The 22,455-nt window shown below is 40.0% G+C and overlaps 1 protein-coding gene across 13 annotated transcripts in view; it reads right to left on the bottom strand.

Moving 5' to 3' along the window:
* Positions 1-1,057: 1,057 nt before the first annotated feature.
* Positions 1,058-22,455, bottom strand: part of LDB2 (LIM domain binding 2) — a 213,919-nt gene continuing 192,521 nt past the window's right edge. For 3 of the 13 annotated variants that reach the window (XM_066548583.1, XM_066548590.1, XM_066548586.1), the window contains 3 exons: positions 13,323-13,446; positions 12,163-12,314; positions 1,058-2,350 (listed from right to left, as the gene is read on the bottom strand). In XM_066548583.1, the coding sequence (XP_066404680.1) occupies positions 2,120-2,350; positions 12,163-12,314; positions 13,323-13,446 (507 nt within the window). In that variant the 3' untranslated portion in view covers positions 1,058-2,119. Of the gene's footprint in view, positions 2,386-5,027; positions 5,171-12,162; positions 12,315-13,322; positions 13,447-22,455 lie in introns of all 13 variants that reach the window. The other 10 variants (XM_066548591.1, XM_066548593.1, XM_066548592.1 and 7 more) reach the window with 7 other exon arrangements.

The following is a 22,455-nucleotide window of genomic DNA, read 5'->3' as shown; positions in this document are numbered from 1 at the left end:
TGTTCTTCAGCTAGTTTTAAATCCTATAGTTGATATCCTTTGTGCTCTAGAGCTTGGAATGTCTTTTTGGCTATCTTCCTGCAAGGAGTACCATAGGTACCGAAATTCATTGAATAAGGATTTTGCTCGCAGGAGCATGATCCCACACCAGGGGCCAAGGCTGGTTCCTGGGGCAGGGAGGGAGCTGTCTCTCACCAAGAACCAAGTGGCCATACAGGGTGCTTTGCCTTGTACTCCTTCTGTAGTGGTGGCTTCAAACCTGTTTGGTAGAATCACATCCAGCAAAAGCATGAATAAAAAAATATGTATATGTGCTAAGGAGACACATTTCCCTAGGCTGGCTTCTGGGTACACTTACAGCCACTCAGAAAAACCTAGGAGTTCTTCAGCTGCTCTTACAATGTCAGCAATATTGAAAGTAGAGTTGCATGGAAGAACAAAACACCCCTCCCCTGCACAAAAGGCAGGATTGTGTAGATTCAGCATCTCCCTGCTGACAGTTCTTCCTGTGTTTGCCACTCTCAGGGTGCACCTTGCAGGGCTTCCCAGGTGCCTGGCTATGTGTGCCTCAGTCCTCCAGCTCAGCCCAGGGCTTTGCAGGCTGGGCTGTGCTTGGGGCACCTGCACAACTCCAGGGGTTTCACTGGTGCCTGTGAACAACTGATATGATAGCAAAGCAAAGAAAGGAGAATTTTTTAAGTCCTCTCATCATAAAACTATCAGACAGCACTCAGCAGAGTGGAAATCCCTGCTCTGATAAACCTTGGCCCTGGAAGGCAAGGGATGCAAAGTTCAGGATGGAGCTTCTCTAACGGGATGCCCTGCAGTCCCTCACACTTGGCTCTCACTGCTGTAACTCATATGTGGTGCTGCACATCCTTGTTAGAAAAAGAGCATCAAACCAAATTGAGCTGCAAGTGATTCACACCCACCCAAAGGCTTTCCCCTTAGCTGGAAAAAGACTGCAATTCAGTGAAACACTAATTCCAGAAATCCCTGGTGCACGATCCTGAACACGGGTGTGTTGTTGTGCATACAAGGAACTGTAAATGCTGTATAAGAGCACATTTGTTAACACAGTTTATTGGCACACTTATTGGCAAAGCATACATAAAATACAGTTGTATTATATAACACACTGACTCACTGTGTCTTTACATGATGAGTTGAACATATTAATATGTAAATGAAAAAAAATTAGTTTCTTTTATAAAGTTTCACATAAATACACCGGAATAAAAAACAAAACAAAACGAAAAAGTAAAACAAAAAAATGAGGGCTTTACAAAAATATTATACAAGAAATATACTATGAAAAGAAATAACAACAAAGCCAACTCAGATACAATAATGAAAACACAAAAGTTTTAGATTTATTAAGCTGCCCACAAAGTTAATGGATTACATGGCTTTAAAATATCTGGATCGACAGCAATTTTACAAAGCATAAACTCTCATAGGACTGGGTGTCTTTTTCCACATAAAAATATTTCTCATGTCTTTGATGAAAAAAAGACATTTCTTGTTTCAGTATTTTTATTAAATGATGGATAGAGTATCTACTGGCATCAGCTAAATGTAAATTAAAAATGCTGGATCCATTGAATGATTAACTGATGAAAGAAAAGTTAAAGACTGAACAAAAGTTACTTTAATTTACTTTTCTTTAAAAGCTGATCTTTTTCTGAAACAAGAAATTTCAGGTGCAAGTTGAAAAGCAGAAAATATATTACAATTGTAAAAAGTTTTACATAGTTATGTTAATGAGATCCTGAGCACTGATGACTTGTTAAAATATGGCCATTGTTTGATGAGGAAAAAAACAACCCCTTCCAATAAAATGCACTGTCAGAAATTTGCCATGAGATGCTGTTTAATTTTCAATTATTTTAATTGAGGTCAGTGCCAGTATCTAGTTGTATGACAATACTTCCAAGGAATGTACATGGAAGCTTATACAAGAGTTTTCCCTAACGAAAAAGTTGTATAGCTTTAGTTTAGAAATAGATACTGTATCATTTGAAAGGTGTTTCTTTTAAATTTTATTTTGAAGAATGCTGTGAAACAGTAATTAATAACCCACTGAGGTACATTGCAGTGGGCACTGCTGCAGAATAACCTATTGGGAAGCTTGTGGTGTAGGGTTTTCAGATTTAGTCTCCTGGTTAGCAGCAGGTTTGCTGTTCCATGGGCTGTTATTTCCCAGTGCAGGTGAATTGTTGAAATCTTCTTCATCATCCATGCCATTTGCTGCATCATACTGTGTATTCTCTAATCTAGTGATAAGCCTTTCGTCTTCATCCCCAAATTCGCCTCCCATCAGAGTTGGTTCTCCTACCACCATCACATCCTGTGAACAGCACCCAATATTTGTTATATGGAAACCTTGAGAGAGAAAAAATCAACTTAAAAAAATTATGTTAGAGAATTCGCATCTCTTTTACTTTGTGACATTTGAACAACAGTTAAAAGTTCCCATATAGTAGGAACAAGGAGAGAGGCTTACACTTTATTTTTAATTTAATTAAAAATTATAACACATCTCTATAGCCGCATGCTCATGGCTCTGGATCTCAGATACCCCAGAACTGAAAAGCAGGTAGGCTGAAAAATATGCCTGATTTTAAGCAAATAAACAGGCTATGAAACTGCCTTTAAACTTCTCCTTAAAATATTTAGCCTTTATCCAGTAAATCTTTCCTGAGCCATTTTCTTTGGAAAGGCACCAGGGTGTATCTCAGTAGGAACTTGGTGATATGCGTATTTTAAAAGTAGTTTAAAAGAAACCACATTTCTTATCCTCAGACTTCTCAAACGTGGAGCACAGCACTCTAATAAAGATGGTAACTCTCTTATCCATAGCCAGCCAAGCCCTTTTGCGCATCCAATATACTTGACATTCTGCTACTTAATTATGGTAATTAATTTAGGTAAAGTTTTCGATAAAAACAATGTTCACACTGATTTGACAATTTGCATAGCTAATTAAGTCATTAGCAAAAACCTGCTGATTGCCAACAAGCCCTGAATTTACCATCTGTTATTTCATGGTGCCTGTCACCTAACTCCATGTAGGCAACCCTGCCGCCAATCTGTGCAGTAAGAGGACCAATCTGTCCAGCTGGTACCATAAAAGCAAGATGAAGAGTGCTAATTATAATTACACTGATGAAGCTAGTACTCATCAGAAACTAAAGCATGCAAGAAAGAAAGAATTCATCTAATCACTGCTTTAAGTACAAATTGTCCTTCCATGAAAACAAGTAAACCGCCTACTGTACTCCAGTGCATCACAGATTTGCTGCAAAAAAAACCTAAGCAGCATGGGATAGAAAGGTGCAAACTTGAGATTGGAAAGCAAAGGTGCAAAGCCAGAGAGCTCTCTTGTTCTCTCTGTTCAAGGGAGAATCAGGCTGCTGTGCTAACAGCTAAAGAAATGTGGGATGCATCTTTTCATGCAGCTCAGGTGTCAGGGCACCAGGTAGTGCTTGGTAGAAGTGCAGTAATTCCAGATGTATAGCTTTGTTCCTGCTGATTTAACAAGCCCTTCCAAGAATTCTGGTGAACAATGGATTCATTTTTTTAAAGGATCTGTTCCTCCTTATGAATGTTAATAGCAAACAGAAGACAAATGTTTGCATTTAATAAGGTTTCTTTTTAATCAGATATCTACCTCCTTCACCACAAAACAATATAAATTATTGCTTGCCAGTGTTTACACTATTTCTTGATATCCCTCAGCAAAGGCTGGCATGTTACAAAAGAATGTTTGTGTCACATTTTCAGCCTGTGCTATGTAAAAAAATTGTGAGTATATGAAAATTTTTACATTATTTCTTCTTCACTTTGTCTGTTTTGTTACTCCATATATCCATGAAATATTTGGTTAAAAAAACCTCACACACAGCTTTGTGACATCGTTTAAAAGACAAAGGTGTTGATAAGCAAAAGTTTATTCTAATTTATCCCATCCCTCTAAAGAACAGGCAATGTGTGGTGTGCCCTGCTGGACCAGACCTGATCCCGTTGCATGGAGAGCATTAATGACCAAGGAGACCTGGCAGAGGACAGCGAGCTGCGTGTGAGTGTGCAGGGTTACAGGGCAGGCAAAAAGGACCCCAGGGGCTGAAACACAGGATCACACACCGAGGTGGCAACAGCTCCTTTGACTTTGGCATTCTCAAGGGCAGGCCTCAAGCTCTCTCTGCTGCCAGACCAGCAAGAGGTCAGCACCTCGGATGGGACTCAGACAAGCACATCCAAAGTCACTGTGGGGCTGCAGCAGCTGGCTGGGGAGGCAGGGAGAGAGTTAAATATGTGTTACATCCACCAAATGATGGGGAGGGGAAATGTGCTCAACAGCTGCAAGTGCTGAAAGGAAGACAATCACTCTAGGCCAATCTGAGGAGATGTAGACTAGGGTACTAAGATGGCATTAACATAAACAAAAGTGTAATCCCCACTCCTAAAACAATATTCCTGTTCCTGATAATGGCAGGCTGAGGATTAACCATCCCATGGGACAGTGCTAGTTTTACTGCTCAGGTCACCTAACACTAGGCTGGGAAAAAATCTCAATCTGTGGTAGGAAACATTCGTGCATCAGTGGGGAGATGTTCAATGACCTTGTGAGTATTTCCACCTCTGATTTCTCAGGTTCATTTCAAATATTATTCCTTTCATATCATGACTCCCACTGAGAGAACAGTTTGCACTTGTATTTCCCTCTATGCTATTGAGTCCTTCTCTCTCTCTCTCTGGGAATTGAACTACAATTATATTGAGGTTAGTGGAGTTTTCCCTCGCTCTGTTTAAAAGATAGATATCACAGCATTCGTCAGGACATCTGAAAAAAATTCTTGACAATCTTGCCACTTACAGTTATATCAGGCAAAAATAGTGTCTCAGGAAGCGCACATGCTGTTTCCTCCCCAGAGGATTCTGCTCCTCAGACTGAAAGCTGAAGACCCCACCAAGTGCACCCCATTGAACCTCCACTCACTAGATCCCGTGCAATGACCACCAACCTCTGAGGAGGACTGGAAGTGACTCCTTTTAGAGCCCCTCAATGCTTCTCCTTAAATTGGCCAGTGGGGGTCACTGCTGTTGAATGACACAAGGCTCCATCCCTCCCAGGGTTGAGGCTGCAGCTCTGGAGTGCTCCTAGCTCCTGCTCATGGAGTGAGAAGCAGAATCCAAGAATTAAACCCTAGTCTCTTGCATGGCAGCACACACTGCTATGGCCTAGTTATGGTAGCACATATTTGACTAAATTAGTTTAAAAAAGATTTAGACTGTAGTCACTCAATCTTATTAATTTACTCTGTGATTAGAAACAACATTTTTGGTCAAGGAATGTCTCATGATAGTAAAATATGGCTGTAGTGAAGCACTGTAAATAAAGCAGTGGTCGTTTTACATTATGTGATAGAAATGTAGTATTTTATAATATAACCACAAAAGAAGCTTTCATGTATATCATACCTTTCATCCTGTAATAACCCTAGTTGCCATCCAAACTTAAATTGATGCACATAAACTATATAAACAGAGATCACTTCACACAACACTCAAATGCAAGCACTTCTATTTAACAGACTGGTCATTTCTAGGTTTTATCTTTTTTTTTTATACCAAGCCTCAAAATTTAGCTCTGCCCTGCCCAGTTAAGTGACTAAACTTTTTAACTTGGGACCACCCTATGGCTAAACAATGTCCTGGCGAAGTTTAGAGGCAAAAAAATCTGTTGGGCAATGTAAAGTTCCCCATCCCCTTGCCTTCCATCTTTGCTGCTGTTAATGCGTAGCCTCGATCAGTGTGTCACAGTGGTCAGTTTGTAGTCCTGTTACAGTGGTCAGACTGTAGTCCTGTTACAGTGATCAGATTGTGGCTCTGTTACAGTGGTCAGACTGTGGCTCTGTTACAGTGGTCAGTTTTTAGTCCTGTTACAGTGGTCAGTTTGTAGTCCTGTTACAGTGGTCAGTTTGTATCTCTGTTACAGTGGTCAGTTTGTAGCTCTGTTACAGTGGTCAGACTGTAGTTCTATTACAGTGGTCAGTTTGTAGTTCTGTTACAGTGGTCAGTTTGTATCTCTGTTACAGTGGTCAGTTTGTAGCTCTGTTACAGTGGTCAGATTGTAGTCCTGTTACAGTGGTCAGATTGTAGCTCTGTTACAGTGATCAGATTGTAGTCCTGTTACAGTGGTCAGTTTGTAGCTCTGTTACAGTGGTCAGTTTTTAGTCCTGTTACAGTGGTCATTTTGTAGCTCTGTTACAGTGGTCAGTTTGTAGCTCTGTTACAGTGGTCAGTTTTTAGTCCTGTTACAGTGGTCATTTTGTAGCTCTGTTACAGTGGTCAGTTTGTAGCTCTGTTACAGTGATCAGATTGTAGCTCTGTTACAGTGGTCAGTTTGTAGCTCTGTTACAGTGGTCAGTTTGTAGTCCTGTTACAGTGGTCAGTTTGTAGTCCTATTACAGTGGTCAGTTTGTATCTCTGTTACAGTGGTCAGTTTGTATCTCTGTTACAGTGGTCAGTTTGTAGTTCTGTTACAGTGGTCAGTTTGTAGCTCTGTTACAGTGGTCAGTTTGTAGCTCTGTTACAGTGGTCAGTTTGTAGCTCTGTTACAGTGATCAGACTGTAGTTCTGTTACAGTGGTCAGATTGTAGCTCTGTTACAGTGGTCAGATTGTAGCTCTGTTACAGTGGTCAGTTTGTAGTTCTGTTACAGTGGTCAGTTTGTAGCTCTGCTGTCACAGCCCCCAGAAGTAGACAAACAGTGCTTCTCAAGCCTAAGGTAATTAAAAATGCCTGGCACTCTCAAGTGTATCATTCAAGCACATCTCATGCTCCAAGGACTGAAAGCTGCACTAGTTTTAGCAGCTGGCATACCTCTAAGTGCTAAGTCAAAGGAAGAAGGGTTTCTCCTCCTGCTTTCCTTCTTATGGAATTGTGTTAGTGGTAATTATTTTAATAATTGACTTTTTAGCTCCTTGGCACAAAAATTATTATTGACTGAGAGCCCCACTGCTGCCCACAGCCATAATGGTCACTGCTTCCATGAGAAAAACATCAGACTGACTGGTATTGAAATGATTTTTAGAAACAGAACTGACTTAATTAGGTTTCAGAGTAAACACTTTCTAGAGAAAAATCTTTCACATCTCATCATAATTCTCACTGTTAACTTGACATTCTGTTCTTGTTTGGAATGTTTTTCCTAAAGCACAAAAACTGGAAACCAAGTTATTCTCTCTCAACTCTTTACTACTAAATCTTAGACTGATTTGCATGGTTTTGAGACATGAGATAATTTCTGACACTAATCTCTGGCCCTGGCACTGTAGCTCTGGTTCTACAACATCCATTACAAACCTCCTAAACCTTCCCTGTTTCTGAAACACATACGAGATGCATTGCTCCCTTCCACATTAGCAGGTTTATTTATGGATTTGGTTTCTGAATTTACAGAGAGCTACAAAGAGAAAGAGATTATTGAGGTACGTAACTTGCTTAAAGAGTGTAAGGAGGTTCTACTTTAGACTCTGGATGTTTCATTTACTCAGTGGCATGTAGTGATGCTTTAGTCTTTCCAACACATGGTATTTCACTGGGTTTATGGTTACAGCACTACACTCAATGGGATCTTCATTAGTAAATGAAAGCAAAATCCACCGATTAATTTCTGTGGTGATGACTGGGAGCAGCATAGAGCAATGGTTCTTAGAGTTTGTGAGAGTTGTGGATTGCTATCAAGTTTCAAAAATATGAAAATAGATCAATATGCCCTTTTAAAATTAAACTTAACAGAGAGTGATATTTAAGTGAAAATAGCTGGATGAACCCCTTCTGATGACCTTGCTTATACCTGTAATTCACAGATCTCAATATACAAGTCACTGCTCTACAATACAAGGGTTTGGGCTTTCGGGATAGTTTTATTTGAAACAGAAGAATATGAAAAATGCTAAGGAATATGATTTTAGTCAGTGAGAAGGCTTGAAAACTGAGCAAAGATTTGGGAAATTATTGCAGCTAGCTTCAAACACTAGAGGAAATTATTAGTACTGTGTAAGTGGTAAGACAATGACACACCCAAATTAGGTAACTAATTTCTTTAAAATGATAGGAAGGCAGGTTTTCTATGAACCTTGCAGAAGGACTCTTGCTCATCTTTGCTCTTTGTCTAGAGGAAATTGGTAACTCCAGTTTCTGCCCAATAAGCCTTCCAAAGATCAGATGTGATTGAGAATATGAACAGATCCAAGTTTAACTTACTGGCATCTGCTGAGACTAAGGCAGCTGAGAGGACTACACTTTCTGGGTCCCTGTCTTGTCTGTTTCTTTTATGCACTAAAACCAGGCAATTTACCTATGGGGAGCACTGGCAGTACTGAGCCTGCACCCAGGAGAGCCTGAGAACAGGAAATTTCTGGTGAGAAAAACGTTTTTGGATTTGTGCTGACTTTAGCAGCACTTAGTTCTACTTCCACCACACTACACTGTGTTACCTCAGCACCTACAGGATTTGGGTCAAAAGCATCACTGGACAAGCAATGAGCCAAACTAAGAATGAGTTGTGTGGTGCAATCATGTGACCCACTGGCTAACTGCATTTGTATTAAGAATGTAGGAAATATGTAGTACATAGAAAAGGTATTAAACAAGGGACTTGGGCCAGAAGAGTCATGTTGACAAGAGATCCTGAGGGGATCCTGAGGGTCTGCAATCAGTAGCCTGAGAATGAACTGAATCACAGAAACTACTGTTCATCCCACCATCACAAGAGAAAATGGGTACATAGAGTGCAGGTGACTGTCAAAAGGACAAAAAATTGTATTTTATTTACCACAGTTGAGAAAGCATCAACATAGTTAGAGATAGGAGGATGGACTGAGAGTGAACATTTTCAAATTCCTGATGAAAGGGAAGGTACCCACCCACTAGCAGAGACCCTTCAGATGCTGTTATGGGTTGTCATTAGAGATGTATCAGTATGTGGCAGCACTGTGGAAATGCTAATAAATTTAAGGCAACACAAGGAGTACAAATGATACTGATCGATTAGGCTTCAACAACTTCAGGATGCAGTGCCAATCTGACCCATGCATGGAAACACAATCACATCATTTCACCTTCTGAGCTTGGCTCTCTATTGTCTGCACTGTCTGTGCCTGGACAACTGATCAGAAAATAATGCAGGTGGAGGAAATGGCACAACCTTCTCCATCTACTAGTGGAAGAATGTCTATCTGGCAAGTAACATTCCCTCATTAATCAAGGTTTGCCCAATGTATTTATCTGAAGAGCTGGAAGGGGCTGTGGGGAAAATGACAAAACTCTGAAGTTTCAAGATTTTCCATAGCTGATGGTGCTTCTGTTATCTGGACACTATCCTGAACATGGGACATTTACCTCTCTAGGCATGAAGACCTCATTAAAGAAACAGAAGTTAATGGTGTGAGTGAGAAATGGGGATGAGGTGTGTGGTAAGTTCACATATTTGCCAGATTGCATGCAGCATTAATGTAGGAGCAAAATGGAATAATTACTAATGTCCTAAACCAAGAAACATCACATAGAATAGAGGCTAAAAAACACTATTTAATCAGGATTAATTTAATATCAAAGTTAAAACAGAAGCATAAAAGAGACAGGAAATTTGATGTGATTATGATGGAGAGACTGACTTTGCTGGCAGGAAAGAAATCATTGGAGAAAAAGTTGGAATACAGGACTTCATATTAATCCAGGGTTGATATAGATATGAGCTCATTGTGGGGTTCTCCAGAGAGGAGAATGAGAAAAATGGAACTGAAACTAGCTCTGGTTATTTGAGTCATCTGGATAGATGATGCAGTGATTTCATTCCTCTTCTCTAATAAAGAGAGGGGAAATGCTTTTAACACTGAAAGTGAATGATTTCAGTAGGGTGGGGTTTTTTTCTACTGATCAGAAAAGTCCCATTCACAGAAAGCTGTACAGCCAAATGAATATTTCAGTGAATTGAAAACTGCCAAATTGTGTTCAAGGATCTCTTGTCTTCTATTGCATGTGAGGGAAACCAAACATTAACTACTAAATGATACACTTTAAAGTACAGTTATGGGAAAGAAACAGAAAGCAAGTTCCTGCTACCTGCAGCTATCTTCAGAAAGCAATGGCAACAAGGTCCACTTCAAAGAATGCATAATTTTGAAGAAGCGTGGGATAACATCTCTTTATTAAACTGAAAAGCGTTGAATAGTTTTACACCAAAATATCCTCCTGCTAAAATTATTTTGAGTTGTCTACTCTACAGGGTGGCCAAACCATCAATTCCATCTGGTTTGCTATCTTTGCTGTGGGGAAGATGGGAAGAGCTGTTAGTATGTCAAATTGAACAGCTAAGCATTTTCCCCTTTGCAGATGGAAAGGAGAAGTGTCCTAAAAATGGAACCTGATCCTCCATACAAAAGAGTTTGGACCATTTTGCTACACTGGTACAGAAAGCAAAGAATATTGAAAACCATTGAGTATGCAACATCCTGAAAGTAAAAGAAGGCTAAAACCCCATCCCTCATACCATAATAAACTTCACCAATATGTCTCAGATGCTCAACTATCATCTCCATCAGAAGAGCAGCCTTGACTGCTTCATCTGTCAGGAGCAGCCTTCAGCACCTGAAGTCACTTTCACTATCAGTGGGAGTGACAGGTAACTATCAGAGGGCTCAACCACATTCAAACGTTCAAGTACACACAGCTACCACTGAATGCCACAAAAGTCCTCTCTCCAGGGAGGAGCAGGCTGAAGAGAGGCGGGGGGTCACATTCTGGTCCTGCTGAACTCTGAGCAGGATGTAGCTGACAGAAAATGTCTACTGTCTTTTAAAGTTGGAGACAGCAGGGAACTAGCTGGTTGCTTGGTTTTGCACTTCATTGCAGTTTTTTCTTAAATATGGTTGAATATTGATCCAAAGGTTTTCCTGGCAGATAGCATCAGTGGGGCAGAGTGGTGCCTGCCACCAGGAGATCAGGTAGTCAGCCTTCTGACTGCTTTGTGCTGCCAGAAAAACACAGAGATGCCTATATTAGGGAAAGAATCTGACTCTGGGGATGCAAGCCAATTTTAATATGACAAGGAGGAAATATGAGTTTAATGTACTGAAGCCCAAAGCTGTAAACTAGTGGATTGCTAAATCAGCTGCTAAACAAAAATCTTCATTTCATTTCACTGGTGTTAGTCTACTCCTCTTTTTAAAATCTGGATATTCAAGCTTCCCAGGAAGTGTCTGCTTTGTGCTAGCAAAACGCCTATATTCTTTGTCAGGTTTCAGAGGACACCCACCCCTTCCTATCTGCTGATCAAAAATCCAATAAAATACCTGCATATTATTTCCAGGATATGACTTTATGGTTCCTATAATATCAAATTAATTTCCCAAGCTTTAAAATGCGTAAGCTATCTCCTTATTGACTAAGGCACACTTTGTCACAATTTGGGGTCTGAATACCCCTGTATTGTGACTAAGGCAGTAAATGTGACATTATTGAAGAGCTGATACAGTTGTTGCTCTGGAAATAACTTGGTGTCTCCCTATACAATTAGGATGTCAAGAGTTTCAGCTAGTAGGGTGGATAAGCTGAGTAACACATTCCGGGGGATCTACCCTCTGCAAGGGGAGTGATTGGACAAAGAGATAAAATCTGCAGGTAAGTTAAATCATAACCTGTTCCTGTTCAGCATCTGAACCTGGTAAGGTACTAAGACAGAGAGACCAGCAGCTTCCTCAGGTACAGCTCTCCTGCACCACTGGAACACATCCTTGCTTAGCACCTGGCAGGTGAAGTCTGCAAGGCTCATGCTATGTCTAAAAACACGAGGCCTGAGCGGAGTCCCACCACTACTGAAGGGACTCCCCCTGACAAAAAGGGGAACTGGCCCAGGCCTTTAAAAAAATCACATCTGATCCTCAGGACACTTCTGTTTGAGGGTCCTGCATTAAAGCTGCACTGCAGAACAGCTTCTTCCCACCTCTCCACTAATTCCCCACTTCCAGAGCACACTGTGCAAGATTGCCTTTGGCATGTGATAGTTTGGCTCAAGAATGCACCTTCTTTACAATGTATGGAAAGAATTAAAGCACCATAAGTGATTCAGGCCTAAAAGGAAAGTGAGACTTACAGGTACCTGACTTGATAGACTCAGGTTTGCAGCAGCTGACTTTTTCTTGCTGTTGGTACTATTTGCATTGTTCCCAGCACTGCTGTTGGAAGTGCTGCTGGTAGAGTTTTTCCTTTTCCTCCGTTTGGTTGTTGGTTGTCTTGTGGGTTCTGCTGCAATAAAATGATAAGAAGGAAAGCAAATGGCAGATACTGTTAAGCAAGAACTAAAATGATCCATAAGAAGTGGTGCTGAAATACTTTTTCAATTAGTTTTGAATTGCTAAGTTTAATAGCAGCAGTTGTGTTAGATTTAACATACAAACCGTAGAATGATATTTGGACTCAAACCAATGGAATCTGCTTTCAATTTTTTCTGATGGATTAACAAAACTTATTTTCCCTGCATTGTCAATAAAGGTATTCAAAAGACTTTTACTGATGGGAGTATCATGATAATGATCATGATGGTCAAAGTGACTATGGAACTTGCTGAAGGTCACACAGCAAGAAATGGTGCTAAATGAAAATGCGGGTCCTACTGTGATGGAGGGAGCAGCCTCAAACTCTACCCTACTGCTGCCATCCATACAGCAAGCAACAAGCAAAATGGTATTGCCCTGCAAGCCTGCAACCCTCAGACTGAATCAGGACAATCACAGAGCTTTGCTTAAACTGGCAAAGCACAGCGGGACAATTGTTCTTCTCAAAATTTGGCCTGGGCACCCATGTGAAAACTCTAAGATATAAAAATCTTTATAATCTGAAAAAAGAGAGAATTATTATTTTGAAGTGTAAGAAGAATGAGATTAGGTCTAGACCTGTACATAACTTAATATTAGTCTCAAAGATAATTAATTATGAATTGTAGCTGTAATTTCAGAGTCACACCAGGAAGCAGGATTACACAAACAATGAATTCTAATGGAGCCAGTAGGCATTTTGCATTCCATCTACACATATTTTTGTACTAAATTATATCCTAGTCATAGTGAAGCCATCTCAGTGTGCACATCTATAAATCAGTTGTGCCAGACTGAAATCATAAAATATCAGAATAATGTTCAGGCTTGCTTCGGGAACATTGTTAGTTTTTATTACTTTCCTTTATAAGTAAGCTTTCCCATTGCTTCTCTATTAATTTTATTATAAAATAAGTAGAATTTTGGAAGTGAAACATACCTGGTGGGGCCACCATTCTCTGCCATTTTTGAAATAAGCAAGTCTTCAAGCAGTCTCGAGGACTTAGATTGTAAGTTTTATGTCTTGACATCAGTTCCTGCATTGGCTCCAGTATAACACACAACTAGAAGAAAAAAACAGAATAGAACAATTTCATCCAAGCAAAGCCTCCATTGATCAGTATTTACATAGCTGGAAATTATATTTTTGGATTTCTTTTACTCTTGCTAATGGAGCATGCCTTATACAGTTCAGTTTAATCTGCACTTGGATTGCAAAATAAAAACTCTGAATTAGGAAAACTTCTTCTTGCTATTTATTATCCTAGGTAATTTATGGATATATCAGATAAACTTCAACTCTAGTCTTCCAGGCTACAGAGATTTCAGAAGAGTAGAAAATGTTCATGCTTCATTGCCAAAGCTACAAAGATTGATAAATAATAAATGCCCATAGTTGATTAGCATTCACATACAGCAAAACAGGTTCTTCTGACCTACTGCACACCACAATGAGAACTTATAAATGATCTTTTATTTTGATATTTCATGCAAAATAATTCAGGTAATTTTGGGCTTTTTTTGTTATATGAGGACTATACACTCTCTTCTTATCATATGAATGACCCATATAGGAAAAAAAGAGAAGCACTTTATTTTTTTTGTCTGCTTGAATGCTGAATATATAGGATACAGATTTCTGAAAATATGGAATTTCAAACTTCTTTTTTTAAATAGAGTCTTATATATTTTCTACCTGTTCACTTAATAATTAAATATTGTTCACTGCTTTCTACTCCTGTTAGCACAGCAGATCCAGTAGAAAGAACACCATGCTGCTTTCTAGTCTCTCCTGTTTATACACACAGAATCATTTCCAGTCATTTAAACCTCACTCAAAGCCATAGAAGGCTACAAAATTGCACATCTGTGACTGAGGGCTTACTCTTGTTTGCCAGAGCCTTGGTTTTTAGGCATCCTAAACGAGGACAAAAATTCCAGGCTGACCTACAGGTGCTACCTGAAATTTGCAGAGCTGGCACATAGGAGGAAATGGCTCCTTACTTGCAAACTGAGCACATATGATAAGGAAGTAGCTGGCACAGAATAAGCATGGAGCCTGCATGCCATTTTTACTCACTTTTCAAAGCAGAGCTGCATTTAGAAGCAGGGGCAGGTTTGGCTTTTTTTACCAACAGAAGTAGGGCAACAAGTTGATCAAATTATTGGAAGTTAGAATGGCAACCGAAGAAAGGTGTAATTTAAGCCAAATCTTGTTTTGAATTATTTCCTTAATTTTAGGAAGTTTTGCTGAAGGAGTGTCCTGGATTTTCTTTAGCAGGAGATGTTTTCCCTTTGTTCTTTGACAAATATATAAGACAGGAGACAAATTCTTCTCTCTGGGCTGCAGAGCTGAGCAATGCTTGCTCCATTCTCCCTAAGTGCACCCTTCTCTCATTCACATAAATGGAGACACAATGTATGCAGGGAAAATAGTTGAAAGGGTGAGGACTGCCATGAGGAATGAGTCTAATTCAGCATTTAAATATTACTGTGTATTGGCACTGCTGTTTGATGAGCCTTCCATTAACAGCAGTTAAAACAGAGATAACATAAAGCAGCAGGGAGAATAAAGAGCTTGACTATGAGAAATTATTTTTTTCCAACTGCAGAAATTGAATCTGCAGTTGGCTCATTGATGTTTTTCTTACATAGTTTTTACATATTTTTTGTAAATGAATATTTGCAAGATAATCTAATAGAGAGCTACTATCACAAAGTACACTCTGGGTTTGGATTTTCGTCTAGTTCAATATTCAACAAAAATTAAGATCATCAGGTCCTAAAATATATGCAGGATCCAGTTTATGCTGTGAAAAAGGTGTTGTATTTTGAGTTGATATTTAATTTATTCTGAAACCTGCAGGTGCTTGCTCAGGTTTTGTGTGTTTGTGTATGTGAGTGAGAAAGAGATTTGTGATTGTAATGGACACCATCGTTTTGTCTCTCAAAAGTCTGGGTTTCTGGCATGGCTGGCTAAATTTCCTCATTATGAGCTGACAGCAGCAAGCAGGAAAAAATACTTGTGATAATTCTGAGCAAACTAGTTACCCTGGGCAGAGCACTAGACTCACACAGCTCTACTGCTGCTGGGACTAAAAATACAGAAATATATATGTAGGTTCTTCTAACATTTCCTTAAGGACAGTTTATTCATTATATACTTACTCTTCCCTAGATATTTATTATTGGCAACAAAGAGAACGTTTCTTTATCATCTTGGCAAAGATGTTTGCTATTGTGCTCTAACCATAATGTGCACTGAGAACTATGCTGTCCCCACTGCCTGTGGATATCTTGACTGCTAATCCTGTATATAACCTCTTTCACTTCACTCACAAGATTAAAATGGAATACAGACCCAATGTGTAGAAATGCTTGACTGATCTCACTTGCATAGAGAAAACCATATGGGCATTGAGGGACCTACTCTAGGACATGGGAAAGTCTCAGCTTCTGAATACTTGGGAGCTGTACCCACTCACATGAATTCTTCTTCTGGTTTTTGGAGAATTCACAACCATTTTCTTCCTCTAAAATTGTAAGGTCGCCTTTGGATACTTGAGTAATAGCAGGGCATTGAATTCTATAGTTTTAAATGTACCTACCTGATGTGAATTTGGCATAAGTGTAAAATTAACTGGATTAAAAATGATTGATATCAAATTTCACAGTCCCTTTTGGTGATCTTTGAGACCTACTTGAAATCTAAAGTAACTCAAACCCAAATCCTTGAAAGAGGAAATGATTATGCTCCAATTATCTTAAGTCCAAGGAACTTGTCATTGACAATCAGTAACTTGGTGTTTTTTTTTTTTTTTTCAAAAAAAAGCCAGTTTAAAAATGTAGGGACAAGATGCATTTAAAAGCTTGATTGGCCAACACCACCTGATGTTTTTAAACAATGGTGAGCAGATAACTGGCAGGCTGGGTTGACAGAGTGAGTTCTTAAAACAGAGCTAATGAAATGTTTTATTCTCCTGCATTCATTGGCTTATAGAAGCCTGAGGCTTAAACTATCTATTCCCCACAGATCATCTAGTCTCCCTCTGTGAGATTTCTTCACAACATCCATTTTAACATTTTTTCAGGCACTGGATAATACCAAAATGTACAAGTTTTTACTACAGTACTATATTAATAATATTTGGAACACCAACAAAACCAATCTCTTTTACAAGCAGTTTCTTCACAGCTTGAAATCAGTCACCCAAGAAAATAGCCTAAAGACTTCAAGAATTTAGTGCGGTGACGATGTATGATTACAGAAATACTTTCTACATTCCTAGGAATACAGAACCTTTAATGGCAATGCTTGACAAGAGAGATATTTCTGAGTTCCACACTTAGGCAACACTAGAGTTGGGATCCATATGGCTGTGCACAGGTGTCTAGTGCAGCTGAAATGCCCTAGATGATGCTGGGTCTGATCCACCAGATCGCTCTTGCTGTCCCAGAAGGACACAAAGCTCCTTGTGGATGTCACAGGCACTAGAATGTGCCTTAATCGTGTGTGCAGTTGAACAAAGCCTAAAGTTTGAAGAAAAAATTATGTTTGTTTTAGCTTTTAAAATGTATTTGGAAAAATGTGTATCATAATGGATTATGTACTTTCCCTCTGTGGTACTAAAACTCACTGAAAGAACTCCACATTATGCTTAGTAACCCAATACTATTAGAATTAGTTTCTAGCCATCTTATCTGAGCTTGTTGTGATGGTGTCTGACCACTGCTCAGAACCACTGCTGTTTCACTGTCAGAGCTGTGAGGTGGAGCCAGCTCTAGGGATGAGCACAGTGCTTCACTCTGGGAGGTCACTGGCATGAGCAGCCTGTGTTTGTGGGTGTCCAGTACACACTGCGACCCATGCACATGGTTTGGAACTATACACACTAGCAGTGACTTTCCTGGAGCTCCATATGGATCCTATGGACAATTCATCAGTTAGAGGGCTTGGATCCAACTTGACAAAGTGGTAATGCTATATCCTTGGGGCTGAGGGAATGAAAATAGGGAACATAATAATGTTTGGGGGGTGTTTTGGGTTGTTTGGTTGTTGTTTTTTTTATTATTATTTTTTTTTATTTTTTAATTATTTTTTTTTGAGGAGATAACTAGCATTTACAGGTTTCAAAACCCAGTGTTTTTCAAGAATGGAGTTATATGAGGAGATAGTGGTGGCACTGCAGACAGAGTTAAAGGGTTCTGAGAATATGGATCCACACATAATTTCCTGTAATACCTCAGATATCAGCAGAGCCCAAACCAGCCTTCATCAGTAAGGGGTCATATTCAGCTCTGAGATCAGTCCAGTCACACCAAGAATAGTTTTACCCTTACGATTTTTGCTCTAATGCTGGGTTTTTATTCCACTCCGAGAACAGATACTCCTTCTGGAAGCAGTATTACCAAGAAGCACGGATGCGACAGCTCTCTTTTACCTTTCGCATTCCACAGGCTCATGCGCTATATTTCCAGTTTCAGCGGCGATGCCCCTCCTGCAGAAGCCGCCCTGCTGCGGGAGGGTTTTTGCCTGGCGGGAAGCGGCGCTGCCGGCGCGGAGCTGCAGGGGGCAGAGCTGCCCCGGCCAAGGCGCTCCGCTCCTCCGCGCCGGCAGCACAAAGGAGCGGCAGCGCTCCGCTTCCCGGGGCTTTCTGCGTTCCAAAGGGAAACCGGCGAGCCTCCAGGCTTGCCGTATTGAGCTGGTGACACTACAGAATCACCAGGCAGTTTCTTTAAATCAGGAAACATATCTGGTCAGTAAGCCAGGTGGCCAACAAGTCCCACGGTCTACCAAAACAAGCAAGTTTTAGCTATCTTCCTATGGCTGCCTATTTTGTCTGAATACATAAAAGTTTCACTAAGTACAATTTAAAAAATGGAAATGGCTAAAATTTTTCATGTAGATGACACTTAAGAATGTAAATGTATAATGTAACATCATTTTTTTCTGAATGAGCCAGCAAGGAACCAGGCAGCAATGAGAGTGTTCCCTGAAGTTCTACTAAAATGTAGTTTTAACTCTTTGATACTTGGAACATCTCTTGGTCAAATGCCTGTATTAATCACTTGAAAATTATAGGAACTGTTGCATATTCAGGGCTCATATTGATTTACAGCCCTTCCTAAAAGTGACAAAACCCCCATTTGAATGGGAGGATTAATCATTAGCTAATATTCAGGTTGGATGTTGACAGTGAAGGTATACCTGGAATACAATGTGCAGCCTTGAAGAGGTTCAGTGTTCTTTTAGAGCTCATTTTTTATCCTCCACAAAGACTCTGAGTTATCAACCAACAAATCTAAACAAAACAACATTTTATTTCTATGCTGAAATGTAGTCTTCCCTCTGCACACCCTCTATGTGCTCTAGAGAAAACAACTCCAGTTCATGCTGCTAGAGAAATTCTGGCCCCAGGGCATTTCCCTGAGAAAGGTCCCATTTCTTCAGAGGGGCAGGATTGCTGCAAAGAACTGAAATGTCTCTGCACATCCACATCCACTGTTTTATGCCCATCCACAGGTACACATTTCCAGATGTCCACAATATGTTACTGACACACCTGCAGTGAGGCAGGGGACACACTAGGGACGTTTTTTCTTGTAAAAGAGCTATACTTGGAAGTTTGTCTTCCTTGAGTGGTTTCAAAACTCTGTATGAGTTCCCTGGACCCCCAGCAGCATGGCACTGAAACAGGAAAGCATTGCTGCAGTCCTCAATACAGTTCATTTTTGGAGTTAGAAACAGAGAAAGCTTATGGCTGATTTTAAATTTCTCTGCTCATGCTTGTTTTTCAGAATTAATGTAAGTTTCATTCCCCTGCAGAACAGAGGGAGGAATGAAAATTTCCTAGGAACATATTGCTGCTTCTTTCACTGGCCGGCTTGCAATTCACTGCTCAAAATAGCATGTGTTTTTTAAGGATCACATGTGAATACAGAACACTTTCCTCTTAAAAACCATCTTTGTTTTCCACTAAAAACATGAAGATATAAATGAGAAATGTTTTGGGGTTTTTACAAACTGAAAGAAATTAGGTGTTTTTTTACATACTTGTTTTCTAAGGGGGGAATGCTTTGGCTTTGTTTTAAACTGTTGCCCAGTATGTCAAGTCAAATACAAGTCTCTTCCATCAGTACATTTCAGTGGATCAGCTATATCCATGGTCCTTCCCTGCAAGGTAAACTTTAAGCCAAAAGAAGAGGTTTTGAGATTGCCATCACTCAATTTACTATTCTTGCTACCTGCTTTTCCTTTTTGAAAAGCCACTGTGCACTCCTGCTGAGATGTGGAACTAATAAATGTTCATTGTACATCCCATGTAGTGACATATATGGAATAAATAAATGTTCAGTTTTGACAGTAGTTAGTGTAGCAAGCAGCAAATACAGTAACTGCTTCAACTTAAATTATAAACCCAGTTATTTTAACCTGAGTATTCAAAATCCAGTCTGCACAGGGTCATTTATTTTAGTGAAACCTTAGATGATCTTTGGGACAGAATGAAAAGCCAGCTCTTAACCTCAATAGCTTAAGTAGTCCAATACCACAGAGTAATCCCTAGCTTGTTTACTGTGACTAGTTCTCTCCATATTTCCAATTCCTTCTGTGCCAAAGATTTTTTAAATTGGCTGTGTATAAACAGACTGAAGTCCTTGGGTTTGCTACATAGGTAGGAAACAATAGGAGTTTTGAAATCTACAAGGAGGTGGGAAGCTGCTTGGAATTATGGTATAGGCACGCTTACTGTATTTACTCCTAAATTAAAGACATTTGATTTAAACAGATAGTAATGAAAAGGTTTTAAAGCTGTTACTAAAAATACTTTCTTTAGGCTTTGACTTAAAATCTCATTGACATGAATGGGATCACACCTCTGAAAGAAATTGCTTTAGACTAGCTCAGGGCTCAGCAAGACAGCACTGCATCAGGTTGAACTTGGCTCATATTTTAAGTACATCTCCAAAACCATATGGAATGGATATTTTGTGTTAGCTTTAAAAAATACAGGATGAGTTTCTGCAGCACAATACCACAGCAAAAGCAGATTCTGGGACAAATTCCATAACCTGAGATTTACAGGGTCTAGGATATACTTAATAACCACCACTCAGCATGGGAGAAGGTTCCATGTTTTGTGACACCATGCTGAGTCAAGAAACATTTGTACTTGCAATCACCTAAGAAGCTAGGAATTAGAATTTCTAGCTTAACAAATGCAATATTAGCGATCATTTGCATCTACAGCTTATTATTTGTAAAATGACAGAGATATATGTATATTTTACAAAATATTGAGCCCCTTGTTCTAAAGAGATTCCTATCTTAACTAGATAGGAGGTAAAATACTAAGCCAGGAATAATTTGGCAATATACAGGTATGCACATAAAAACAACAATTTCATGCATCTATCTACAAGTCCCTTGAGGACTACTGATATATATTTAAATGGTTCTCACACATTGACACTTGAAAATATGGCTGTTTTGCCTGCTGCACATCATATAAAATGTCATTAATTTCATTGATAACTTGGTTATTTAGGAAACAATCCTGCCACAAGGCTCCTGGCATTCACTGTTCCTTTTGTGTGTGTTGCCAGCCCTGGAGGATGCAGTGGGATGACACACAACTGCTGAAGCTCCATGCTGGATTCACTAGCAAATACTCAGCACTCAGCAATGTTTATTCACCCTATGCTATGCCCTGCATGCCAGTCTAGGACTCTCCAGTTTCTCACTAACACCCAGAGGTAGCGAATGATTTCTCAATAATGCAGTATTCAGCTGCTCAATTGCTCCCAAGCTACATAGCTCATCATGTTTTTACACTGTTCTGTATCTGCAGCCATTTCAATTCCCAGCAACAGTGATAATGGAAAGAAGCAGCATTCATTTCAGGTAAGACTAAGCTAGAAAAACATGTTTTTTCAGGCAAATAACTATGAGTGGATATGAAACATATCTTAAAACAGCACAGACATCACCACCACTGCAGCTAATTCCAGTTAGAGTGTTGCACCCTAATTTAATCTTTCCCACCCTCCCCCCATTTTTTACTTTCTTTTCTTTTTCCTTTCCTTTCCTTTCCTTTCCTTTCCTTTCCTTTCCTTTCCTTTCCTTTCCTTTCCTTTCCTTTCCTTTCCTTTCCTTTCCTTTCCTTTCCTTTCCTTTCCTTTCCTTTCCTTTCCTTTCCTTTCCTTCCCTTCCCTTCCCTTCCCTTCCCTTCCCTTCCCTTCCCTTCCCTTCCCTTCCCTTCCCTTCCCTTCCCTTCCCTTCCCTTCCCTTCCCTTCCCTTCCCTTCCCTTCCCTTCCCTTCCCTTCCCTTCCCTTCCCTTCCCTTCCCTTCCCTTCCCTTCCCTTCCCTTCCCTTCCCTTCCCTTCCCTTCCCTTCCCTTCCCTTCCCTTCCCTTCCCTTCCCTTCCCTTCCCTTCCCTTCCCTTCCTTTTTTTTCTTTTCTTTTTTCTTTTCTTCCTTTCTTTTCCCCCTCCTTAACACACCAGCTAGATAACAACTTCCACCAGTGTCCTCTCCTCCATGCACTCTGGAGCAATTCAGGTGACTATGGAAACTTCCTAAGGAAACTTTGTTAGATCTTGTGGCTATTCATTCTGCCTTTCCTTTGGTGGCACCATGGCAGCATCAAAACTGTTCACCTGGTCAGCAGGGAGCCCAACCTCCTTTACAGTTCAGAAAGTGTCTGCCTCCCTCCTTGCATCCCTGCAAGGACTGCAGGTTCCTCACTCCCTGCAGTGTGCCCAGGCTGGCAGAAGGGCTCTGCCTTTAAGAGTCCCAGAACCATCCCTGTCAATGTCCCGGCTCCTGCAGAGCTGCTGCTGAAGTGCAGATAGCTGAGCCCATTCTTCCCTGAAAAGGACCTAATTTGAGGGCCTACTTAGCATCATATCATATTAAACTGAGCATTTCTTACAGTGGAGATGATCGGTTTTAGTGACATCTTCAGTTTGTAAGTAATGAGTGGTGTGAAGCACCTTCAAGGTGCCACATAATGAATGTTGAACTGGACAGATGTGCTCTCCTTTCCTTGTCCAAGGGGAAGCTGAGTGCATTT

Source organism: Molothrus aeneus, chromosome 4, assembly GCF_037042795.1.
Source record: "Molothrus aeneus isolate 106 chromosome 4, BPBGC_Maene_1.0, whole genome shotgun sequence".
Classification (NCBI taxonomy): Eukaryota; Metazoa; Chordata; class Aves; order Passeriformes; family Icteridae; genus Molothrus; species Molothrus aeneus.
This window is presented reverse-complemented; position numbering and strand designations above follow the sequence as displayed.